Source organism: Hakea prostrata, chromosome 2, assembly GCF_041222555.1.
Source record: "Hakea prostrata isolate BN-2017 chromosome 2, UWA_Hpros_2, whole genome shotgun sequence".
Classification (NCBI taxonomy): Eukaryota; Viridiplantae; Streptophyta; class Magnoliopsida; order Proteales; family Proteaceae; genus Hakea; species Hakea prostrata.
Window position 1 is genome coordinate 50,187,789 of NC_142601.1, and position 23,472 is coordinate 50,211,260.

A 23,472-nucleotide genomic window follows, 5' to 3' on the forward strand; every position below is an offset into this window, starting at 1 on the left:
ATTTATTTTTCTGTTTCAAATATGATGATCTAGTAATTGATAGCTAACTCAAAATTTTGAAATTTTGAACTTGAGGTCAGTTACTAATGATTGGATCAATACATTTCCTAATGCAACAATCCTTCCCCCGGCCCTTGGCCCACTCTCCCTTAACCCTCTCGGGTTTGACCTTTCCCCCCTTCGGTGAATGATTTTGATCCTATTTGGGTGATTGCTGTCAACCTTGATTGTAATTTTGGGAGCTCTTCTGACATTGAAATTCCTTTTCCTCTACTTCAGGATTATAAGCGAAGTAACCATTCCACTAGAAAATGTCATCAGCTTAATGAGAACTTCATTGTTAAGCTCTCAACTTAAGTAGAGAAAAGATCGGAAAAAATAATTTCCAGGCTTTAATTTGTTTGGCTTTTAGTTTTGGCCTTGTGCTTTGTTTTTTTTGGGAGCCTTGTAGGCACCGCCCTTACACCTTGCCACATTTCTTTCTCTCTCTGGGTTAATGAATTCTTATTCATCCAAGAAAAATGATAATGATACAAAGAAGAAAGTAGAAGAGCTGATCAATCCTTCTTCATCTTGGGGTCAAATAGAATATTTGTCAGCTTCCCCCATCCTCCATTAAAAAGCAAAATCCCTCTGTATTAAGTATGGCAGTACTTATTTTTAGCAACGCAAATGATGAATCGATGAGGGTTTCTCATTCAATTCATGTAATTCAATTCAATTGTAACAAATAATACAATTCATACCCCAAAACAAGGGGGAAAAAAATACAAGATCACTCAGTGTTCAGAAGTTTTTCAATCAAATCAGTACATAATTAAGAACCGATATCAAGTACTGAAGCAATCTGCAATAGACGCTCCAATGTATCTGGTTTGAATTTCCTAGCAAAAAGGAAGCATATCGACGTAGTAACATTCCCATTGTATGTACAATTGCTTCCAAAGCGTATGCCATTGAGTAACTCTACTGTAATATCTTCCTTTCTATATGTCCTCGGATGTGGAGCTGGCCTTGACCAATCCACCCAAGTCACGCTTCTGTTTGAGTTCAGCTCTGGTGAGATTATGTTTACTAGTGTTGGGAGATAGTGTTCATCATTGTAGCAATCAGGCTTACAGTAGTTTCTGAAAACTGGGTAGTACATCTCATCTGATATGATCTTAATGGCTATATCACTAGAAACCTCGAACCACTGAGACCCTTTACGCCATTCTTCAATGGATATCACCGGAGACATTTGGTGGTTGTAGCGGCCACGGCCTGCCTTCCCTGGTTGATCAAATGAAGCAATGAAGCTGAGATTGGAATCAATTAGATAGTTATATACTGTTGTGAAGTTAAACAGAGGAATGCATGACTCTGAGAGAAGCACAAATCTCTGATTCAAGGGGTCGTCGAGGAGTGCATTGGCGAGAAGGCGTCTCTCTGCGTCAATCATTGTCAGCCTTCCCCATTGGACTGTCTGCAGGAAGGCAACAATCATCATCTTTGTTAAGAGTTATCAATGAAAGATTAATGATTAATCCATTCGAGTTAATTGTAGCTTCCTGTTGACCTTTTGCTAAAGAAAATTGAATTGATGTTAGATTCAAGTTGCAGATAAGGTGGTTTTTAGTTAAGGAGTGACATCTAAGAATCTGTGCACGAGAGCAAAGCACGATTTACGCCACAGACCGCGTGAACGGAAATGCAAATTTGTCTCAGTGCACCCAAAATGGTAAGGAAGAGCCAGGCATCTTGTTGGTTCCAAAACGCAAATATGAAGAGTGGGTTTCACTCCATAGCATGTTACAGATAAGTTATTCAAAGCCGGTCGTCGCTTGTCAATGAGAATGTTGCAACTGGAAATTTTCATGGAATTCTGGTTCCAGTACTAACAGGGATGCATCCATGGAAAACAGTAAAAATAAATTAAAAGGGTACTTACAAACTCATTGTGTAAAGATTGGCAGGCCTAAAAAGAACCAGATCAGATACTTCCATTTTGAAAATTGCAATCATGGATCCCTGGATCGTTTGCTGACTAATAGTAGGTTGCTCATAGCTCAAATGGTGTGGTGTGTTGAAAACAATGATATTTTTGCTCATGGTTGGTTTGCAACTATCCCATAAAATCTATAAAATTTTCTGACAGAGAACTGACCTTACTGGGGATTCTACGCCGATAGAAAACAGAATTTTCTGGCACTGCAGATTCATTGAAGGAGGGATCAGGATGGACATAAATGGAATATAGCTCATCATAACCTTGGAAGAACTTCTCCCACAATGGTGCAAGTCGCAGTGGCCCTTTTGTCAAGAACATGAAAGCTACCTTCGGCTTCTTCTGCTCATGAGGAAGAACCTCATTAACCCGTCCTAACAGTGCCTGGGCAAACAACTCCTGGTCATCCATGTTGTGCATCAAAGACATGTTTCCTTCTCTTGCCTTGACCACTCTGTCCCTGGGTACTTCAATTGGCAAGGCCGGTGGAGCTGGAGGAGGAGGTGGCGGTGGTGATGGGAGTTGTGGAGGTGGTGGGGTTATTGTTGGTGGTGATGATGACGACTGGAACGAAGTAAAACTAGGCATTAAGTAGGCTAGAGGATTGAATAAGCAGCTTTTGAGATAAAAGCTAGCTATGATTCCAAGAGACAAACAGAAAACAAAGAAAAGGCAATGAGTAACACGGTTAAGCTGTAGGTGGGTATTAGGGAAATTTGAAATGTTGAAGGGTTGTTCATGTTTCTCATTTCTCATTGTTATTAGCTATCACAAGTCTCTCAAATACGAAAGCACGCAGAGCCAGAGAAACAGAGGAGTTGGGGTTGTGAGGGACGGGTGAGAAAGAGTTGATATTAAGGGGAAAAAGGTACAGTGATGAGCACTTCATCAAGCTTTGAAACAATTTGAGACCTTAGTTCGCAAGTAAAGAAGCCATTCCCAAGCTCCATGTGCCATGTTTCCTTCCTTCGAGGCGGAAACAGCAATTTGGGTTTTGTTAAAGCTTTTGTCTGCATGAGGAATGGATAATTACCTACTTCATTAGGTCAAAAGACACCCAAAAAATGACCTATAAGATTTCCAAATAAAGAAACCCAGTTGACTTCTCTGTATTTTGAGCTCAATTGTCTTCATAACACTCAAGCTCATTTCTTAATTACATATGGTCTAGAACACAAGTTGTCCAAGGTCTGGTGAGCTAACCCACGAAATTTAATTTCTTATAAATGTGTGTTTCCCTGGAGTCCAGGAATTACAACTTGTACGCCTTCTTTGAATGAATTTTTCAGTTTCTTACTTCTGATCGTAGAAAAGGAAGCTTTATTGTCTTCATGAAGTATCTCAAATCTAAAGGGACTCATAAGTATAATTCGACTACATTGGACTACCTTCTGAGTAACAGCTCATCTTGTACAAATAATTAATGAACAAAGCTAATCCGAGTTAGCTCTCCTTTTCTAATCAATCCACAGGAAAATACTTTTAGAGAATACATTCAATTCAAAGATCAAAACCCAGGATTGCAGGTGCAATCCTTAACAACGGCTCTAAAGTGCTGGGATGAAATTTCCTTGCAAAGAGGAAGCAGATTGAAGTAGTATAGTTACCATTGTAAGAACAATTGAAACCACCTCGAATCCGATTCAACAGCAACTCGGAAATATCTCTCCTGACGAACCTTTTTGGATGTGGGCCACCAATTGTCCAATCCACCCAGGTAACACTCCTGTTCGAGTTCAACTCTGGGTGGAGCATAGTCACAAGCGTTGGCAAGTAATGCTCATCCATGTAACATGGAGGCCTGCAATTAAAGTAAATTGCTAATTCTAATCAAAACCCACAAAGCCGACCGACCCAAATCCTCTTCTAATATCCAAATTTCAGATTTTACCTGCAATGTTCTCGAAAGACTGGGTAGTACTTGCGGTCAGAAATGATCTGAATTGCGAGCTTCCGGCTAACTTCAAACCACTGAGACCCTTTTCGCCAATCCGAAAGTGATACAATTGGCCACATCGCCTTGTTGTATCGGCCACGCCCTGCGCGGCGTGGGTCATCATATGAGCCCACGAAGCTGTGATTAGAGTTGATGAGATAGTTGTAGACTGTAGTGAAGTTGAACACAGGAATGCACGTCTCAGAGAGCAATACAAATCTTTCATTATAGAAGTCAAGGAGTGCATTGGCTAATAGCCGTCTTTCTGCATCGATCATTGTTGCTTCTCCCCATTGGACTTGCTGTTACAAGAATCCATGAAACATATAAACTGGGTCAGAGTCTCCTGGTCAATTTCATCAGCCAATTTTTCCCCCTTTTTCCCCTCTTTGGGGGTACATGTATATCTTATATATATAGTGCATAATGTCAGTTCTTACCAGCACTGGGATTTCTATCTAAGGGAGTCCTCTACTCATCAAGGTTCAGGGTTGTGCTCCTCTCACACTTTTTCATTACACATTAGGAAGAGAGAACTATAAGGGACCCACTAGGAGTATGCGCTCTAATTCATTTTGTCAAAACTTAAAGATAGACCCCTCCTAATGTGGCAAAAAAGTGAGAGGAAATACAAACTTCTACCTAATGAGTAGAGGATCTAGACTCTATTGAAGGGATCTATGTAGAAGAATCCCGTTATCGAAATTCAATGCAAAATTCGTAGACATGAATGAAAGATTAATGATTAATCCATTCGAGTTAATTGTAGCTTCGTGTTGACCTTTCGCTAAAGAAAATTGAATTGATGTTAGGTCCAGGTTGCAAATAAGGTGGTTTTTAGTCAAGAAAGTGACATCTAAGAATCTGTGCACGATTTATGCCACAGACTGCGTGAATGGAAATTCACATTTGTCTTGATACACCCAAAAAGGTAGGGAAGAGCCAGGCATCTTATTGATTCCAAAACGCAAATATGGAAAATGGGTTTCACTCCATAGCATGTTACAGATATCTTGTTCAAAGCTGGTCGTCGCTTGTCAATGAGAACTTTGCAACTGGAAATTTTCATGGAATTCGGTTCCAATACTAAAAAGGGATGGATCCTTGGAAAACTCTAGAACTAAAGGGTACTTACAAACTCAGTGTGTAAAGATTGGAAGGCTTAAAATGAACCAGATTAGATACTTCCATTTTGATAATTGCAATTATGGATACTTTTGTTTTTTGAGATTTGGATTGTTTGCTGACTAATAGTTTGTTGCTCATAGCTCAAATGGTGTGGTGTGGTGTGTCTAGAAAACAATCAAAACAATGATGTTTTTGTTGGGGTTAGGTTTTAAGGTTGCTTAAAGCATTATACCCTATGTATCTAGATTGGAATACCCAGACCGTTGTTTCCAGTAGTATTTATAGACCAACACGATGTTCTATGGTTAGTTGGACTCTCCCATAAAGGCCCATTACACCGTTGGATCGTAACTGATCCAATGGCCTATATTAGAACATATGTTGAGTATAACTCAAATACCTCAACCATATTTGAGTATAACTTAGATACCTCAACAATCTCCTCCTATGTTCTACATATGGCTCTAGCGTTAGTCCCAGAAATGTAATGTTCAAACTCAATACAGAATCATTCATAACTTTCCAAAAGAGAATAGTATTCAATAAAATCCAAAAGAACACTTTGAATCAAAACATGAGTTTTAAAACAAATCTAAACCCAATCTAATTAAAAGTTCTTCTTGGGATTGAATTACTTATTATCACAAAGAACAATACAATTGTTCCTTGCATTCTTGAATGATTTACTCATAAAGTGAATCATCCTTGTCGAGATCAATCCAAACAGCTTTGAGTGATTTTACTTGTCAAGTAAATCTTTCCATCAAGCCAGAGGATTGGATTCGCTCCGCCATTCAAACCCTTCACCAAAATATGAATTTCATTACATAAGTATCCAGTCCAATGCAAAACTTACAAAACATATGAATTTCACAAATATATGAATCCAATCATTTGCATATGTATCTAGTTCAATCAAAAGAACTTAGTTTACAAAACCCATCCATGTTTCTATTTGAAACTGTAAAGTTATCATCCAACATATTTGCATTCTCATCAAGTTTCTATACAAGAACAAGATCTAAATGGTTTCTTTTACAAAGAACCATTCCATGTTTCTATTTGGAATGTTAGAGTTATCATGTCCAACATAGTTATTGGTTATATCATCAAATTTGGAATGATAAACATTTCTATGGAAGACATATCATCAAATGTGAAATGATATAAAGATAACAATAACATAACATCATCAAAACATATCAACAATTTCCATATTCCATTGTTTGGAATAATAAGGTAATCAAGCTTCATGCAAAGGTTGATATATCATCAATGTGGAATGATTTCACAAACCTCTATACTCAACAATCCTACCAAATTATCTGAAATAAATAAATTTTTGTCATGGATACTAACTATGGCTAGATGAAATTCGAACAATTCAAAATAACATAGAGTTGGATTAAGACATATTTATCAATTTGGTCATTAACCCCATCTCCCCCCCCCCCACAATTTTGAATATTCGATTTGTATTTCAATCCCTTTGTAAGGACATCTGCAATGTGCTATTTTGATCACACATCAACTAAAGTGATCACTTCTTGTTCTATTAGATAATTCAGCACAACCTGCATTAGCCTAATTTGTCTCCTCTTATCATTAAAGAGTGAGGTATTAGCTTTTATTGTTATTGCTTGATTATCACAAACAAAGCTTTAAGTTAATCAAAAGAATATCCTAAGATCAGATCTTTTATCCACGCTCTGCCTTATCTCCTCTTGAGGCTAGGAGAATATAATTCTGATTCCATAAAAGATAGAACTCAAAATAATACAAGTTCATCTCTTGAATTTCCTTTCAACAACCACTTCACCTAGTGTAAAATAATCACTAGTAAATTTGTTATTTCTATTTCTGAGCAATAAGATGCATCAGAATTATCTTTCCAAAATTTGAGGATGTTCCATTTAAAAAAGAGTTTAAAGTACTATTAAGATATCTCATTATCCATGTAAAGGCAAACCAATGCTTTCTACTAAGATTTCTAGTTAATCAATTCAGCATACCTACTGTATATGCTTTGTGCATCATAATTATATGTGCTAGTGCAATTAGCTCTAAAATTTGAGACTATGATGCTTACGAGTTTAATTCATTGTCGCCAGTAGCAATTAGCTCCAATTTAGCCAAAAACCTCTTCCGTTTCAAATTTCATGGTTTTGCACAAAGCATCTAAAAATATTCAAATTCTCCATTATTTCCTCAAAGCATAAGGAAATAATATTTAAAATATTCATCCACATAATTTCACCTTAGTTTAACTGTTCAAAAATCACTATGATTTTAAAGCCTTAACAGCAAAAACATCACCTTTACCAAGGCTTCCAATGCCAATATTCAACAAAGAAATACATATAAATATATAATATTTGTACAAAATTCAATTCAACCACAACTAAGTGAAATTAAGAACAGCTGAGAAACCATCAGTCAAGTGGTTAGAAAAAATGTTGGCCTCTGCTAGCCTAAGTGGTGGAACATTTCAAACCAATGATTCATGAGCATCTAACAAGAATCACAAGGTTAACACCCATGCTAAGATTTAAAAATCAAAATCAGCAATGCAATATTAAATAAAGATATCGAGGAAAAATTAGAAATACCTTATACTGTACATTCAAGAGTCATACTTGAAAGCAAATAATCGATTGTATCTTCTAGATTCTCTCTCCACTTCTAGAGCTCTACTAATATGGAACCAAGATTCGACATCTCAACCAAATGCACTAGAGTCGAACACCTCTAGGAGAGAGAAACTAAAGCATCTATCGATTCTCAAGATGATTTACCATAAATCCTCAAAAAATCCAACAAAGCCAAATCTGCCTCTGGTTTTGGTTTCTCATCCCAAACCACTACATCTTTCAGCCAACAAAATATAATCCCACTTTTAGCTAACAGCCAGTTAAAATAGGAAAGTCTTCTAAACATGATGGAAAACCAATTCCAGCACTAGATAGACGCCACTTGGCCCCCACCAATCCCCTCATACTTTCTAGATGGGGAAAGATAAAACCCCTTCTCAATACCCACAATGGGCACCTGTAAAACATGAGATTTAACCCAAGAAGCCAGTCCAAACATGAAGGAACATATTTCCTTTTATTCCTCCCAAAAAAAAAAGGCTGGACCGAAATCATCATCTTATATACAGTTCATAACAATCTAGGAATAACTGATCTTCAAAACCAAACAGTTTGCCCACGCTGAAACCACCTTTTGACATAGTAGAAGACCCAAATACCCAAAGCTAAGTTTCAGATCAAGAACCATAAGAACTCCACAAGAAAAAGAGAGTTCCATCATGGTAAACCTACAGATTCAGCATACAGTAAATGAAAGAGAGTGATTGGTGCAACAATAGTTTTGAAGACAACATTAACCAACGAACCCAATCAGATGAATAGCTGAGAACAAATCCTCTTGACGTAAGACTATCTTAGGCAGAATGTCTTTTCAAGCGTTCTCAATATCGCATTGCTAGAAGCTGGCATAGACCATGCCCAACAACTCCTCCAAGCACATTAATACGTCATGTTAAGTGTATCGTGAGTAGAGAAGTATAACAACCACCTAAAGAGGATCCTTGGATCAAAGATTAACTCTAAGAATAACAACAGAAACACTCTCCCATATTTAACCTAGATCCAGTACGAAGGCGTTGCTTCAACAAGTGCACAAGGGACTGACCAGGTCAGCTCGTAGTGGAAGGAGGAAAACCGCATGGTACCCAACTCAGTAATTGCAAGTAAATCATAGGAGACAGCAGACCATGAAGAACATGACGACCAGAGCCAGAACTGAGTTTCTATGGTTAGTTGGACTCTCCCACAGAAAGCCCATTACACCGTTGGATCATAACTGATCCAATGGCCTATATTAGAACTTAAGTTAGGTATAACTCAAATACCTCAAATATATTTGATTATGACTCAATACCTCAACAGTTTTTGGTCACGGTTAGTTTGCAACTAGCCCATAAAACCTATAAAATTTTCAAACAGAGAACTAACCTTACTGGGGATTCTACGCCGATAGAAAACAGAATTTTCAGGCACTGCAGATTCATTGAAGGAGGGATCAGGATGGACATAAATGGAGTATAGCTCATCATAACCTTGGAAGAACTTCTCCCACAATGGTGCAAGTGGCAGTGGCCCTTTTGTCAAGAACATGAAAGCTACCTTCGGCTTCTTCTGCTCATGAGGAAGAACCTCATTAACCCGTACTAACAGTGCCTTGGCAAACAACTCCTGGTCATCCATGTTGTGCATCAGAGACATGTTTCCTTCTCTTGCCTTGACCACTCTGTCCTTTGTTACTTCAATTGGCAAGGCCGGTGGAGTTGGAGGAGGAGGTGGTGGTGGTGATGGGAGTTGTGGAGGTGGTGGGGTTAGAGGAGGAGGTGGTGGTGGTGATGGTGATGGGAGTTGTGGAGGTGGTGGGGTTAGAGGAGGTGGTGGTGGTGGTGATGGGAGTTGTGGAGGTGGTGGGGTTATTGTTGGTGGTGATGATGACGACTGGAACGAAGTAAAACTAGGGATTAAGTAGTCTAGAGGATTGAATAAGCAGCTTTTGAGATAAAAGCCAGCTATGATTCCAAGAGACAAACAGAAAACACAGAAAAGGCAATGAGTAACGCGGTTAAGCTGTCGGTGGGTATTAGGGAAATTTGAAATGTTGGAGGGTTGTTCATGTTTCTCATTCCTCATTGTTATTAGCTATGACAAGTCTCTCAAATACGAACGCACGCAGAGCCAGAGAAACAGAGGAGTTGGGGTTGCAAGGGATGGGTGAGAAAGAGTTGATATTAAGGGGGAAAAGGTACAGTGATGAGCACTTCATCAAGTTTTGAAAAAATTTGAGACCTTAGCTCGCAAGTAAAGAAGCCCTTCCCAAGCGCCATATGCCATGTTTCCTTCCTTCGAGGCGGAAACAGCAATTTGGGTTTTGTTAAAGCTTTTGTCTGCATGAGAGATTGGATAATTACCTACTTCATTAGGTCAAAAGACACCCAAGAAATGACCTATAAGATTTCCAAAAAAAAAACCAGTTGACTTCTCTATATAGTGCGCTCAATTGTCTTCATAACACCCAAACTCATTTCTTTTCTTTTCTTTTCTTTTTTTTGGGTAAAGAACACTCCATTCATGAACGAAAGAAAAACAGACACACAAAAGAAGAAAAATACAAATGATAGATGCATGAAAACACAAGGTTCGGTTCAAACCATGGAGCAGAAATCGACCAAACTGTCGTACATGCAATAGACAGGGTCATCCAGGCTAAGGGATGGGTCAAGCCCAATAAACCCTTAGAACTAAAGCTGTAACAAATACAATAACAATTAAACACCAACACCCACATAGGGGGAAACACACCGCAAATGCGGAGATTTACACACCACTAAGGTGGACACAAAACACGCCACAAGGGTGGACACAAAACACGCCACAAGGGCGGACACAAAAATACGCCACAATGGCGAAATTGCAGTTGTCGCGTTGGGAACAACAATATTGCGAAGAAGGTCTGACCTGCCATCCGTCACTGCCGTAAAGGCGTGTACCTGTAAAGCCGGTCACAGAAGAACTTGGACTCCAGAGCTAGGTTGTTCTGTAGTATGCACCAAAGCTCGCTGCATTTTCTTTCTTCTTTTTTTTTTTTGTGAACCAAAAAAAGGAGAATAGAGAAGTGGGAGCTGGAAGAGCTGGATGAGGCAATGAGAAAGATCGGCAAGAAAACAACAGATCGAAGGGAAAAACCCCAGATCTGGTTTCGAACCAGAGGAGGGAGAGACAGGAGACGGGAGAGACTGAGATGGAGACAGGAGATGGAAGACTGGAGACGGGAGGCGAAAGAGACGGAGACAGAGACGGGAGACCGAGACAAAGAGATGGGTGAGGAGCAGACGGAGACAAGAGAGACTGAGACGAAGATGGGAGAGACGGAGAGGAGGCGGAGAGACTACAGAGGCGAGTCTCTCTACCTCATTTCTTAATTACATGTTGTCTAGAACACAAGTTGTCCAAGGTCTGGCGAGCTAACCCACGAAATTTAATTTCTTTTGTGTGTTTCCCTGGAGTCCAGGAATTACAACCTGGACGCCTTCTTGAATGAATTTTTCAGTTTCTTCTTCTGATCGTAGAAAAGGAAGCTTTATTGTCTTCATGAAGTATCTCAAATCTAAAGGGACTTAAAGATTTAAGCATAATTCGATTACATTGGAGTTGGACTACCTTCTGAGTTACAGCTCATCTTGTACATATAATTAATGAACATAGCTAACCCGAGTTAGCTCTCCTATTCTAATCAATCCACAAGAAAATACTTTTAGAGAATCCATTCAATTCAAAGATCAACACCAAGGATTGCAGGAGCAACCAAGGGCGTGTTTTGTTTCATTGATTTTTTTTTTTTAATCTCCTCCTGAATCGAGAATTATACCCGTGGTTGTAAAAATCTAGGCTCTAAAAGTGACAGGGATTTATGGGTAAGGGTGGGATGACATTCACAAAAATCAGTCGATCAAATAAATTTTTAGGATGATTTCATTCCACAACCAAACACTTAATTTTATAAATTATAACTCCAGAGATTTGAAATTCTAAGATTGAAGTAGTATAGTTGAAGAGCATAGTTACCATTGTAAGAACAATTGAAACCACCTCGAATCCGATTCAATAGCAACTCGGAAACATCTCTCCTGACAAACTTTTTTGGATGTGAGCCACCAGCTGTCCAATCCACCCAGGTAACACTCCTGTTCGAGTTCAACTCTGGGTGGAGCTTAGTCACAAGCGTTGGCAAGTAATGCTCATCCATGTAACATGGAGGCCTGCAATTAAATTAAATTGCTGATTCTAATCAAAACCTACAAAGTCGACCGACCCAAATCCTCTTCTAATATCCAAGTTTTACCTGCAATGTTCTCGAAAGACTCGGTAGTACTTGCGGTCAGAAATTATCTGAATTGCGAGCTTCCGGTTAGCTTCAAACCACTGAGACCCCTTTCGCCAATCGGAAACTGATACAATTGGCGACATCCTCTTGTTGTATCGGCCACGTCCTGCGCGGCGTGGGTCATCAAATGAGCCCACGAAGCTGTGATTAGAGTTGATGAGATAGTTATAGACTGTAGTGAAGTTGAACACAGGAATGCATGTCTCAGAGAGCAATACAAATCTTTCATTATAGAAGTCAAGGAGTGCATTGGCTAATAGCCGTCTTTCTGCATCGATCATTGTTGCTTCTCCCCATTGAACTTGCTGTTATAAGAACCCATGAAACATATAAACTGGTCAGAGTCTCCTGATCAACTTCAGCAGCCTCTTCTTACAATGGTAACTATACTACTTCAATCTGTACTTGTGCATAATGTCACCGAGTTCTTACCAGAAATAAGTCATTAGGTTACTATCTAAGGGAGTTCAGATCTTCTATTCACCAAGGTTCAGAGTTGTGCTCTCTTCATACTTTTTCACCACACATTAAGAGGAGAAATCTTCAAGGGACACACTAGGAATCTACCCTTAGGTTCATTTTGTCAAAACTCAGAGGTAGACCCCTGCTAATATGTGGTAAAAAAGTGAGAGGAGAACACAAACTTCTACCTAATGAGTAGAGGATCTAGACTCTATTGAAGGGGTCTATTTAAAAGAATTATCGAAATTCAATGCAAAATTTGTCTGTTTAGGATTCTTTATTCTTCTACTTCCCACTCCATTATCAATTGATGAAAAGTGATCCGGATATGGACCTTGATCAAATTTAGGGGGTTGCTTGTTAGAGGCAACCATAATGATTTGGCCAAATTTTCCCCCTATGGTAAGAAAGTGGTTTAAAGTAAGTGGTTTAAAGTAGGCATATGGACAGCATAGCTCAGAGAGTGGAACTTTTTTCCTAAATTCTAAAGCATCATCACAACTCTGTTGATAATTTATGGTTTAGATTCCCTCCATTATTAAATTTTTTTAATGTATTTGTCATCTAATGCCCAAAAAACTCTAACTTGGAAGCCTTTTGGAAAGATGAGGTGAATTAATTTGTCTTCCTGATAGTACTCTGGTTCTGTTTCTTCTGTTGCTCTTTAATTGTAATTGGTGTATCTCACACTTCCTATTAGTATAGTCTCAAGATTCTTCTCACATGGGAGTTTGGAAGGATGAAGTGAGTGTATATGATTCATGAGGCTTAAGGAAGATAAATTCCTACATTTAGTCAATTTACTTTTTCAAAGTTTTATAGTACGAGTTCAAGAGATAAAAACAAAAACAAAAACAAAAATCATATTCCTAACAAATAAAAACAATATACTTTCATGAAAACTAGCATTTTGAAAATCATAATGCGGGGTTTATGAAAAGGGGAGAAAAAGACTAACCTGACTTGGTATTTTACGCTTGAAAAACACAGAAGATTCTGGTGGTTCCTCAGTGAAACCAGGTTGGCAATGAAGGTAGATGGAGAACAACCCATCATGTCCTTTGAAAAACCTCTCCCATATTGGTCGCAATGGGAGTCTTCCTCTCGCCAAGAACATGAAAGCCACCTTCGGAGTCCGGTTAAAGGGGTGATCATCGACAAGAGGCGACATGGATGCTAACCACATGAGCTCTTTGTCTGTCATTGAGTGCCATAGCTCTTTAGGGGCTACCCAGTTGTCCAGTCCCTTCGTTGACATTCCAGTCCTTGATGCTCTCATCTTAGAACTACTACTCAATGATGAGGAAGCAGAGAATAAAGGCCGAGAAGAAGAGTAGTTACACAAAGGAGAGGTCAATGGAGTTGACGAAGGAACGGTAGAGAATGGAGAAAACTGTGGAAAGTAGAATTCCTCAGTGAGAACATATCTCTTGACATGATCACAAACGAACATTCCCATGAAGATAACAAAGAAAGAGATCGACAAGGAGAAGACTGCAATGTACGTTATGTGAAAGCCCCCATCTCTGCCTTCCCTTCTGGGCCTCATGCCGAGGTCTTTCATGGACGCATACATCTCCTCGGACTTCTGCTGCATCTCATTCTCAATCATCTTTCTTTCTCTTTCTCTTTCTCTGAGTTTTTAGTTTGACAGTGAAAGCTTTAATCTTAAGGAGCTTGGATTCAGCCACCAAATATACTAAGTAGGACCGTGGGGCCCCAAAAACGTTCTGGTTTAGGAAATGAGGGCACAAATAGCACATGGGAAACGCTGCTAGCTACAGAAGTAAAGCCTGGAAGCTAGGTGTGGCAAGAATGATCAAGTGTGAAGAAGGGTGACTTTGAAGCTGTGCTTTCTCTGACTATGACAGAGAAAGAGAGACACGCGATCTGCCATATCCATCCACTGATAACTGGTTTGACTAAGATGTTCGGCCCATGCATGCTACAAAGAAAAGGTTGGATAGGTAGCTCTCTTCTGAATTCCTCACAGAAGTGAACCAGGGGCAATCACATGGAACCCAGTTGTGGTGGATTTTTGTTGAGTGAAAGCTTGAAGGGTCATTGGCATCATGCCATGTCTTAGATCCATTTCTCTTAGTAATAAACATAGGAGGATAATATCCAGGGAGCATACACTGTTCATGGTTGAGCTTGGACTGAGAGGAACCAGGATTTAACACGGGGAGGGGAAAGAAATATTTATATTTCACATATGGAAAAAGAGCTAGGGAAAAAAGAAAAAAAAAAAAAAGAGGGGTTCTAGAAGCTGATATTTCACACATAAAAAGAGGATACATAAGAAAATTTTCAAAAATTGTGAATGAGAATGAAGAAATTTCAAACAATTGGGGGGGGGGGTAGCCCCGCCCTGGGCTGACATGTATTTTCAGCACCTAATGAAATATAGAGATCTCATCTCTATGATGCCCCTTATATATGTTCAAGTCATTGCATCATCTAACTCGGTTTAATAAGTCTTCATGTACATGAATGCATGTGAGGCATCTTTCGCATTTGCCTTTACATATGTAAGAAAGCATTGATTGTAATCAGGTTTTGATTTGCAATTTAAGTGCAAAAAGATCTAGTTCTCTAGAATCATATTCTTAATATAAAAACTGTTTGATTAGTCCAAGTATGAGAACTATATCTACCTGAGAAATTGTTCAGTTACACAGAGTCTAGGGTTGAATCAGTCTGAAAATACTATTCGGTTACCCTGGATTTGGGCTTCAATCATCTAAAATATCCACTACCTTTATTCCATCAATAGGATTTCATAATCTCATAATCCAACCTATACTAAGTGCATCATAATGCCTTCTTTCTTTTTTAGAAATGCATTAAAATATAATTTACATCATGATAAGATGATAAAATATGGTTTCACTTCAAAAAATTCATATGCATATGCTTCCACAATGAAGAATGATACATAAAAACACATTTGATTTACCAAAACATTAATTCACAGAATGAGGAAAGATAAACAAAGATCACTATTGCAGTTCAAAATCTAATAATAATATACGGTTAATTAGCTTTGACATGAAATTTGACAAACAACCAATTTATCTCCAGCTTCACTTGAGCTCTCAAAAATTCTTCTGCCGGATGAATGTAGATCATGTTAGGGCCTACATTATTTTCACACCATGTAGGCAGATCAGTTTCAGTAATGTTGCATAAGCCTGCAGACCATCAGAAGCAATAAGATAAGAATCCATGATCAAACTTCAAATGAAACAGCAAATGAAGGTTTCAGAAAACTATCCAGAAAATTTTGGCTAAACTTTTGTCTAAACTACAAGTAAACTGGGGCCTTCCACTCTTCAAACACTAAAATTCTTGTTTCACTACCATTGAAACTGATCACCAGAGGGCTGTAGGGGATTTGCCTCGTATAGTTCCAAACAGATTTTTACCCATAAAAAAGTCCCAAACAGATAAAGATGAGAATTTATTGGAAGAATTAGCAACCCAATAGACTGTTTCCACTGCCTCCAGCTCTGGACCTGATGATAGGACTTTCACTCTAAAACCTCAAATTAGATTTGATACAATTGCTCAGACCAAGAAGCCAAAAACCATCCCAGTTAACTGGAGAAAATCTAGCCCATCTATTTGATCCAACATCATACTAGATTCTATCGTCATATTTGAAATAAATACACCATCAAGATGCCAATTGTAAAACCATCATGGATATCAATCTGGATAACTATCTTTCTTCAAGCCCATGAAGCATAAATAGCACATGAGACAGTTGAGATGGAGATCATTTTAATCTGGAATTAACCTTATCAACCATTATAAACTTCTTCTAGGAGCAATATTCCAAATGAGCTTTATGATACCAGCCATATTAGACTTCTTTACCCCCACGAGGCCCCACTACCCCTCAATTTTTTTTGGAGATAGATCCTAGCCCATATCTTGAAATGAAGGAACAAGACCAAATTTATGATCTAAAAACAGCAAACTAAAACCACAGAGGCACACCTATTAATTAAGCAACATTAGCAAGGCATTAATTTCTAACAATGCATTAGGCTCCGAAGTGTAAATCATCCATGGCAAGGTTTTGGGATCGTAGATGCCAGGAAAGACTAATGAAATCACAATTAAAGTCCTCAAGGAAGCATTGTATCCCGTATGCAGAACAAAACATGGCAAGGAACTCTAAGAAAAAAACAATAGTAATAAGCGTCATTTCTGTCTTCCTTTCTTTGTTGTCTCATTCTCTGTTTCTAACCCAAGAAACACATATTGCCACTTCCCATTAAATTTCAGTCACTTCTTTCTTTAAGATGCACCATGATCTTCTTTTCAACTTGTTATGTTGTGACCCTAATTCTTGTACCCAATTTCAATGATGGACTGGGCGACCCGAATGACCCGTTTTTTGATATCTATGGTGGAAGCGGAGGGCTTGGGCCAATGGATCGACCCATTTACCTGAATGGAGTCTATGTATAAGTATCTTATGTTCACCTACCACATTATTGAGAGATTTGGGATTTTTGGTTAGGGTTTTGGGTGAAAGTCCTTCTAACACCATTTTTGGCTATTGGTTGTGAGATCTCCTTTTGTTCTTCTTCTACACAGTGAAAATACTCTTCCTCTTTGCCCATGGATGTAACATACCACATTGGTGTATGAACCACGTTAAATCTCTATGTTTTTGTTTTGCTTCTATTTTGATTTGTTATTTCGTGGTATTTGTTTTAACAAACTAGTATCAAAGCTCTTGGTTGTTTTCAATCTGTACATCCATATAGCTTCTACATCAACAAAATACAACATTGAAAAATTTGATGAGAATATTAGTTTCAAGTTTATGGCAAGTTCAAAAGTTGGCAGTTCTTACTCAGCAAAGGAGTGAAGAAAGCCATATTTGGGAAGATGAAGAAATTTGTAGCTATGTCTGAAGATAATTGGAATGATATGGATGATCGAGTCCTCACTGTGATTCAGTTATGTCTATCGAACGAAGTTCTACAAGAAGTTTTGTCAAAAAGATGACAAAGGCAGAATTGTGGTCGGCCCTAAAAAGCTTGTACCTCACAAAATCCCTCATAGACAAGTTGAGGTTAAAGCAACAGTTACATATTTTGTATATAGGTGAAGGTACTTCTCTCAAATCTCATATTACTACCTTTAGCTCTATCGTTACTGATCTAAAAAGATAGAAAATGCTAAATAAAGATGAAAATTTAGTCCTATTATTGCTATGTTCACTGCCTCCGTCATACAAGCACTTTAGGGACACCATGATCTATATGGTAAAGAGACCATCTTTGTTGCAAATGTCAAAATGAATCTTCTAGGTAAACAAAAAACTAATGAAGAATTGACAACAACCAAATCTGAGGGTGTTGGTTGGTTAAGGGTAGAATTAATGAGATGAATTCGGACAGTAATAAGAAGAAATCTATATCAAAATCAAAGAACAAAATACTTGACCAATAATCACAGCAAGAAAAAGGGGCATATCAAATCTCAGTGCTACAAACTTCAAAACAAGCATAAAGCAATTGGTGGTGCCAACCAAACAAAGAAAGAAAACTCTGCAAAGGCTAGTATTGCTAAAGATGGGAGTGACTCTGAGATGTTATTGGTGTCTAATGACAGAGTTAGATCACTAGATGAATGGATCCTTGATTCCAAGTGCTCCCACCATATGTGCCTTAACCGATAAATCTTTTCAAAGTGAAGTTGTGGTAATGGGGAACAATTCTCCTTGTAAGACAATGGGAAGGGAAATATCAAAATCAGGATGCATAATGGCATTATTAAAAAGCTAACAAATGTTTGGCATGTTCCTGAGTTGAAGAGAAATCTCATCATTTTAGGCACTTTTGATACAAACGGGTTTAGGTAAACAACTGAAAATGAAGTCATGAAGGTCAGTAAGAGTCTTTTATTGATGAAAGGAAAGAAAGTAGGTGGTTTGTATATCTTACAAGGTACTACAGTCATTGGATATGTTGTAGCAGCTTCATCAATTTATGATTCAAATACTACAAAATTATGGCATATGAGACTAGGCCATCTAAGTGAAAAAAGTATGGCTATGTTGAGCAAAAGGGGTCTATTGTGTATCAAAGTATGGGAAATATAGAGTTCTGTGAGCATTGTGTGTTCCGGAAGCAGAAGAGAGTTAGTTATAGAATTGTTATTCACAAGACCAAAGGAACTTTGGACTACATCCATTCATATCGGTGAGGGCCATCCAAGGTTCCCTCAAAGGGGATAGTGTCAGGTATTTACTTACCTTTATTGATGATTACTCTAGGAAGGTCTAGGTCTACTTCTTGAAGCACAAAAATGAAGTATTTGTTACTTTCAAACAATAGAAGATTTTGATTAAGAAGCAAACTAGGAAGCAAATTAAAAGATTGAGAACAGACAATGACCAAGAATTTCGTGAAGGAGACTTCAATGAATTCTGCAAGAATGAGCAAATTACAAGACATTATACAATTGTGAAGACACCTCAGCAAAATAAAGTTGCAGAGCGTTTAAACAAAACCTTGTTAGAAAAGGCAAGGTGCATGTTATCAAATGCAAGACTTAGCAAGGAGTTTTGGTTAGAAGCAATAAACACAATAGCATGGTTGGTGAATAGGTCTCCCTGCACAGCTATTGAGTGCAAAACTCCAAAGAATGTATGGTTTAGTAAACCAGTTGATTAAAATAATTTAAATTTTTTTTTTGAATGTACTGCTTATGCATAAGTGAATGATGGAAAGTTGGAACCTAGGGCTAAGAAGTGTATTTTTCTTAGGTGTGGATTTGGAGTTAAGGAATTTAGGTTATGGTGTCCTAATCCAACTAATCCTAAATTTATTATTAGCAAAGATGTAGCTTTTGATGAGTCTGCTATGTTAAATCCTATAAAAGAAACCCATATTCACAATGATGAAAGTCAAAAAAAAATTTAGGGAAAAGGTAGAGTTTGAAGTGGATGATCCATCTTCAAGAAAGCATAATCAACTTCAGTTCAACCGCCCACTCTAACTAAAGAAGAAGGTGCTCCAGGAAATCAGGAAGAAGAGGAATATAGCATTGCCAGAAATAAACCAAAGAGGAACATTAGGCCACCTCAAAAATATGGGTATGTTGAAATAAAGAATCCACCATAGATGATGGAGATGATAGATACATGGCAAGGTTGGTTGCAAAAGACTACAATCAGGTACAAGGTCATGAATTTAATGATGTATTTTCACCTATTGTTAAACATAGTTTCATTCGTGTTTTGCTTGCTTTAGTAGTCATGCATGCTTTAGAGTTAGAGCAACTTGATGTGAAAATTGTATTCTTGCATGGTGACCTAGAAGAACAAATTTATATGCATCAACCTAAGGGTTTTGTTGTAGAAGGAAAGGAGGACCAGGTTTGCTTGCTTGTAAAAACACTTATATAGTTTGAAGCAGTCTCCTAAGTAGTGGGGTGTAAGAGGTTTGACTCTGTCATAGCCATTTTGGGTTATAGTAGTGCAAGTATGACTTACATGCATACTTTAGAAGACTTTTTTATGATTCATTCATATATTTGGTCTTATATATTGATGAAATGTTGATTGTTATAAAAATATGAATGAGATCATCAGGTTGAAGCAACAATTAAGCACTGAATTTTAAATGAAAGACTTGGGGGCAATAAAGAAGATTCTTAGAATAGAAATTAAGAGGAATAGAAAGGCAGGGAAGCTATAACTATCTCAACAAATAATACATGGAGAAGGTGTTGGAGCATTTTGACATGAAGGATGCAAAACCTGTTAACACTCAAATTGCATCTCACTTTAAACTTTCAACTGCTTTATCACCTCAAACAAACCAAGAGGTGAGTTATACGTTCATGTGTTCCATGCTCTAGTGCAGTTGGATCCATTATATATGATATGGTTTGCACTCGATCTAATATTTTACAGGCAATTAGTGTGGTGAGTAAATATTTACCATTTTCAAGTAAAACTCACTAGGAAGTAGTGCAATGGATAATAAGATATCTGAAGGGAACCTCTGGTGCTTGTTTGAAGTTTAGGAGGAATGGTGACAAGTTGATAGGTTATGTTAACTCAAGACTAAACAGGTGATCTTGACAAAAGAAGGTCATTCACAGGTTATGTGTTTACCTTGGGAGGTTATGTGATCAATTGGAAAGCTACTTTACAGGCTACAGTTGCATTATCTACCACAAAAGCAGAGTATATGGCATTGACTGAAACAATTGAAGAAGCTATTTGGCTTAGAAGCTTGATTGGAGAACTCAACATAGTTCAGAAGGTGATTGTTGTTCATTATGATTGCCATAGTGCTATTCACTTGACTAAATATCAGATGTATCGTGAGAAAACAAAGCATATCGATCTTCGGTATCACTATGCCAAAGAGAGAGTTGTTAAAGGCAATATTCAAGTGTTAAATATTGGTACTGAAGACAATCCAGTTGATATGTGACAAAGCCTTTATGTACTGCCCAAGTTCAAGTCCAATGCTTGGACTTGGTTGGAGTTGGTCGCATTAGAGCTTATAAAGGGGCTATTGGAGAAGATGAAGATTATACAGCTTTGTGGGAGAATTCAGGTCAAGGTGGAGATTTGTTATGTTGTGACCCAACTTCAAAGATAGACCACATCGACATATTTTGGTGGGCAACCCGAATGGCCTGTTTTTGGAGATCTATGTTGGAAGCGGAGGGCTTGAGCCAATGGATCGACCTATTTACCCGATTAGAGTTATATATATGTATCTTATGTTCGCCTACCACATTATTGAGAGATTTGGGATTTTCGGTTACGATTTCGGGTAAGAGTTATTGTACTGTTGTTCTTGGCGATTGGTTGTGAAATCTCTTTCTATTCTTCTTCTACCAAAAAAACTCTTCCTATTCACCCATGGATGTAGCATACCACATTGATGTGTGAACCATGTTAAATCTCGGTGTGTTTTCGTTTTTTTTTAATTTCGATTCACTATTTCGTGGTGTTTGTTTTAACTTTTAACACAACTATTTGAAGTCTTCTTTTTATCCTTGGATTTGATACACACATGAAACAATGTTGAGATGGATTTCTAGGATTTGGAGAGTAAAAAGAATTTGAAAGATGATAAATTGAGAACGGTCTATTTTCTTACAAAGTGACACAGATAAAAAAAAATCCCTTACACAATTTTACCTAAAATGTAGAAGAAAGCACTTTGATGCAATTAACCCACTGTAAAGAAATGCAAAAGATGCATATGTTAATATACAGATACCAGGCATCAAGATACATCAAGAGTGCTACTTTGAAGCTTCCTATTAATATGGACTATATAACCAAGCCTTCCCTGCTTTCAGTGATATCTCATGCTATGTCTATGAGTTTTATATATTAAAAGAGAGGGAAAAATGTTACTACCATGGAACAAGAATACAAATATGTGCACATTTCTGATGGACACAGGTCGAGTTATGTGATGGAAATGAAATTAGAAGGTTTGATGTTATGGAATGATCCTGCCACCAGAATGGCCTGCAACAGGGATCAAATGGGATGATCAGTCTTGTGATTTTGGCGGTCAAACTCTCAATAGGCTCTGAGGGATGGATATGAAATTATCAGGTTCAGATATGGCAGTAAACTCTTCAGTTTGTTAGTCACAACATAGCATAATTAACAAGACACCACACAAGTCATGGTGGAAAACATTGTTAGACCAGAACCTTGAGAGCTAATAATGAAAAGCTTGAATATCAAATGAAGAATATTTCTATGCATTGTTCAGTAGGTTAAGAAACTAGAGAGGAAGCATATAATATGGGAGAAAACAGGGTCAAAAGGGCATTAAGATCGAACAACAAGAGTTACACAAGATGGTTTCACAGGGAACAAAGAGGAATCGTAGAGAGAGGGCATCAACTAAAGTTTGCAAACTTCAAGGGCTTTTAGTTCAGAGTCTTTCTTTGTGGAGCTTTGTCAGACATGATTTCAATTAGCAAGGTGTAGTGGATTCAACCAATGTGCTTCACTAGCTTGGACAAGAAAAAAACAAAAATAAAAACAGAGACAACGGGGAGAAACTAAGGTTTTCTTCACTCATGTGCAAAAGATCTAATACCTGATTAGAAGATAACTGATGAAATTTCCCAAGCTTTGTAGCGACAATGATTCCTCACCAATAACCTGAAAAAAGTGTAAATGACAAATCCTTGGTTAGATGACAGAGCAGTTTCAGAGATTTGGTTGGGTTGGGGGGGGGGGGGAGAGAGAGAGAGATAAAGAGAGGAACCTGCTAGGTGAGTTGGAGAAGACGAATGAGCTTTGGAGTTCTACTCGTCTTCCATGCCACTTGGAGAAGACGAAAGAAGTTAGTCGATAGGTTTCCCCGATAAAATGGATTTGGTGGAATCCATGTCTTTTATACCATGGGTCTAAAAGTGGATTCAATCCTGCGATTAACCATTGATGCATATCAGCTGTGAATCAGCCTATAGGGTAAAAATGTGGATTTGAGTGAACCATCTGATTCAAGTGAATCACATATTTTCTTTTAACTGAAAAGTTTTCTAAACATCAAATCATGATTCCATCCAAAATGATTCTGCAGAAGTATGCAACAAACGCTTCCTAAAGGTTTCCTGCTCTTGACTAGTGTATGTTCACCAATTGATAGGTGCCTTTGATTCAAACTCCACTCTTGTTTACCCCCACCCACGTACCGAGGTCACGCTAACCAACACCCGCCACGCCAAACAACAAACCCAAACTTTTTCTCCTTTATTCCATCTCTGTCTTTTGATTTTGCCCATGGCATCCAAAAGAGAAGAAACCACAAGGATGTGGGAGCCACTGAGCATAGACATTTCCATGACAATGAATGAAGGTTTAAAAGTGAAGTCAGGCTTTGAATTGACCCCAAAATTGGTTGATTGAATGACACTCTGGATCACCTAAATTCAATTTGATCCATGTGATTTAGAAAGAAAAACG

The 23,472-nt window shown here is 38.0% G+C and overlaps 3 protein-coding genes across 3 annotated transcripts; all 3 read right to left on the reverse strand.

The window, feature by feature from the left end:
- Window positions 1-752: 752 nt before the first annotated feature.
- Window positions 753-2,935, reverse strand: LOC149024696 (glycosyltransferase BC10-like). Its single transcript, XM_089142981.1, has 2 exons — window positions 2,147-2,935; window positions 753-1,465 (listed from the first exon to the last, which is right to left on the reverse strand). Exons 1-2 carry the CDS (start codon window positions 2,741-2,743, stop codon window positions 818-820), a joined length of 1,245 nt encoding a protein of 414 aa, XP_088999107.1. The 5' UTR covers window positions 2,744-2,935; the 3' UTR covers window positions 753-817.
- Window positions 2,936-3,460: 525 nt separating this feature from the next.
- LOC149024697 (glycosyltransferase BC10-like) lies at window positions 3,461-9,769 on the reverse strand. The gene is made up of 3 exons (XM_089143524.1): window positions 9,071-9,769; window positions 3,879-4,225; window positions 3,461-3,788 (listed from the first exon to the last, which is right to left on the reverse strand). The coding sequence occupies exons 1-3, from the start codon at window positions 9,767-9,769 to the stop codon at window positions 3,488-3,490; spliced, it is 1,347 nt and encodes a 448-aa protein (XP_088999650.1). The 3' UTR covers window positions 3,461-3,487.
- A 1,864-nt stretch (window positions 9,770-11,633) lies between these two features.
- LOC149024698 (glycosyltransferase BC10-like) lies at window positions 11,634-14,094 on the reverse strand. The gene is made up of 3 exons (XM_089143525.1): window positions 13,441-14,094; window positions 11,979-12,325; window positions 11,634-11,895 (listed from the first exon to the last, which is right to left on the reverse strand). The coding sequence occupies exons 1-3, from the start codon at window positions 14,092-14,094 to the stop codon at window positions 11,634-11,636; spliced, it is 1,263 nt and encodes a 420-aa protein (XP_088999651.1).
- Between the last annotated feature and the right edge of the window lie 9,378 nt (window positions 14,095-23,472).

Bases quoted from the DNA above. Each gene is read 5' to 3' on its own strand.
- LOC149024697 (XM_089143524.1), bottom strand. From the start codon at position 9,769: ATGAGGAATGAGAAACATGAACAACCCTCCAACATTTCAAATTTCCCT. The intron at 4,226-9,070 runs GTTAGTTCTCTG...TTCTTGTAACAG, and splicing joins GGCGTAGAATCCCCAGTAAG to CAAGTCCAATGGGGAGAAGC. The intron at 3,789-3,878 runs GTAAAATCTGAA...CTTTAATTGCAG, and splicing joins GTCTTTCGAGAACATTGCAG to GCCTCCATGTTACATGGATG.
- LOC149024698 (XM_089143525.1), bottom strand. From the start codon at position 14,094: ATGATTGAGAATGAGATGCAGCAGAAGTCCGAGGAGATGTATGCGTCC. The intron at 12,326-13,440 runs GTTAGTCTTTTT...TTCTTATAACAG, and splicing joins AGCGTAAAATACCAAGTCAG to CAAGTTCAATGGGGAGAAGC. The intron at 11,896-11,978 runs GTAAAACTTGGA...ATTTAATTGCAG, and splicing joins GTCTTTCGAGAACATTGCAG to GCCTCCATGTTACATGGATG.
- LOC149024696 (XM_089142981.1), bottom strand. From the start codon at position 2,743: ATGAGAAATGAGAAACATGAACAACCCTTCAACATTTCAAATTTCCCT. The intron at 1,466-2,146 runs GTCAGTTCTCTG...GCCTTCCTGCAG, and splicing joins GGCGTAGAATCCCCAGTAAG to ACAGTCCAATGGGGAAGGCT.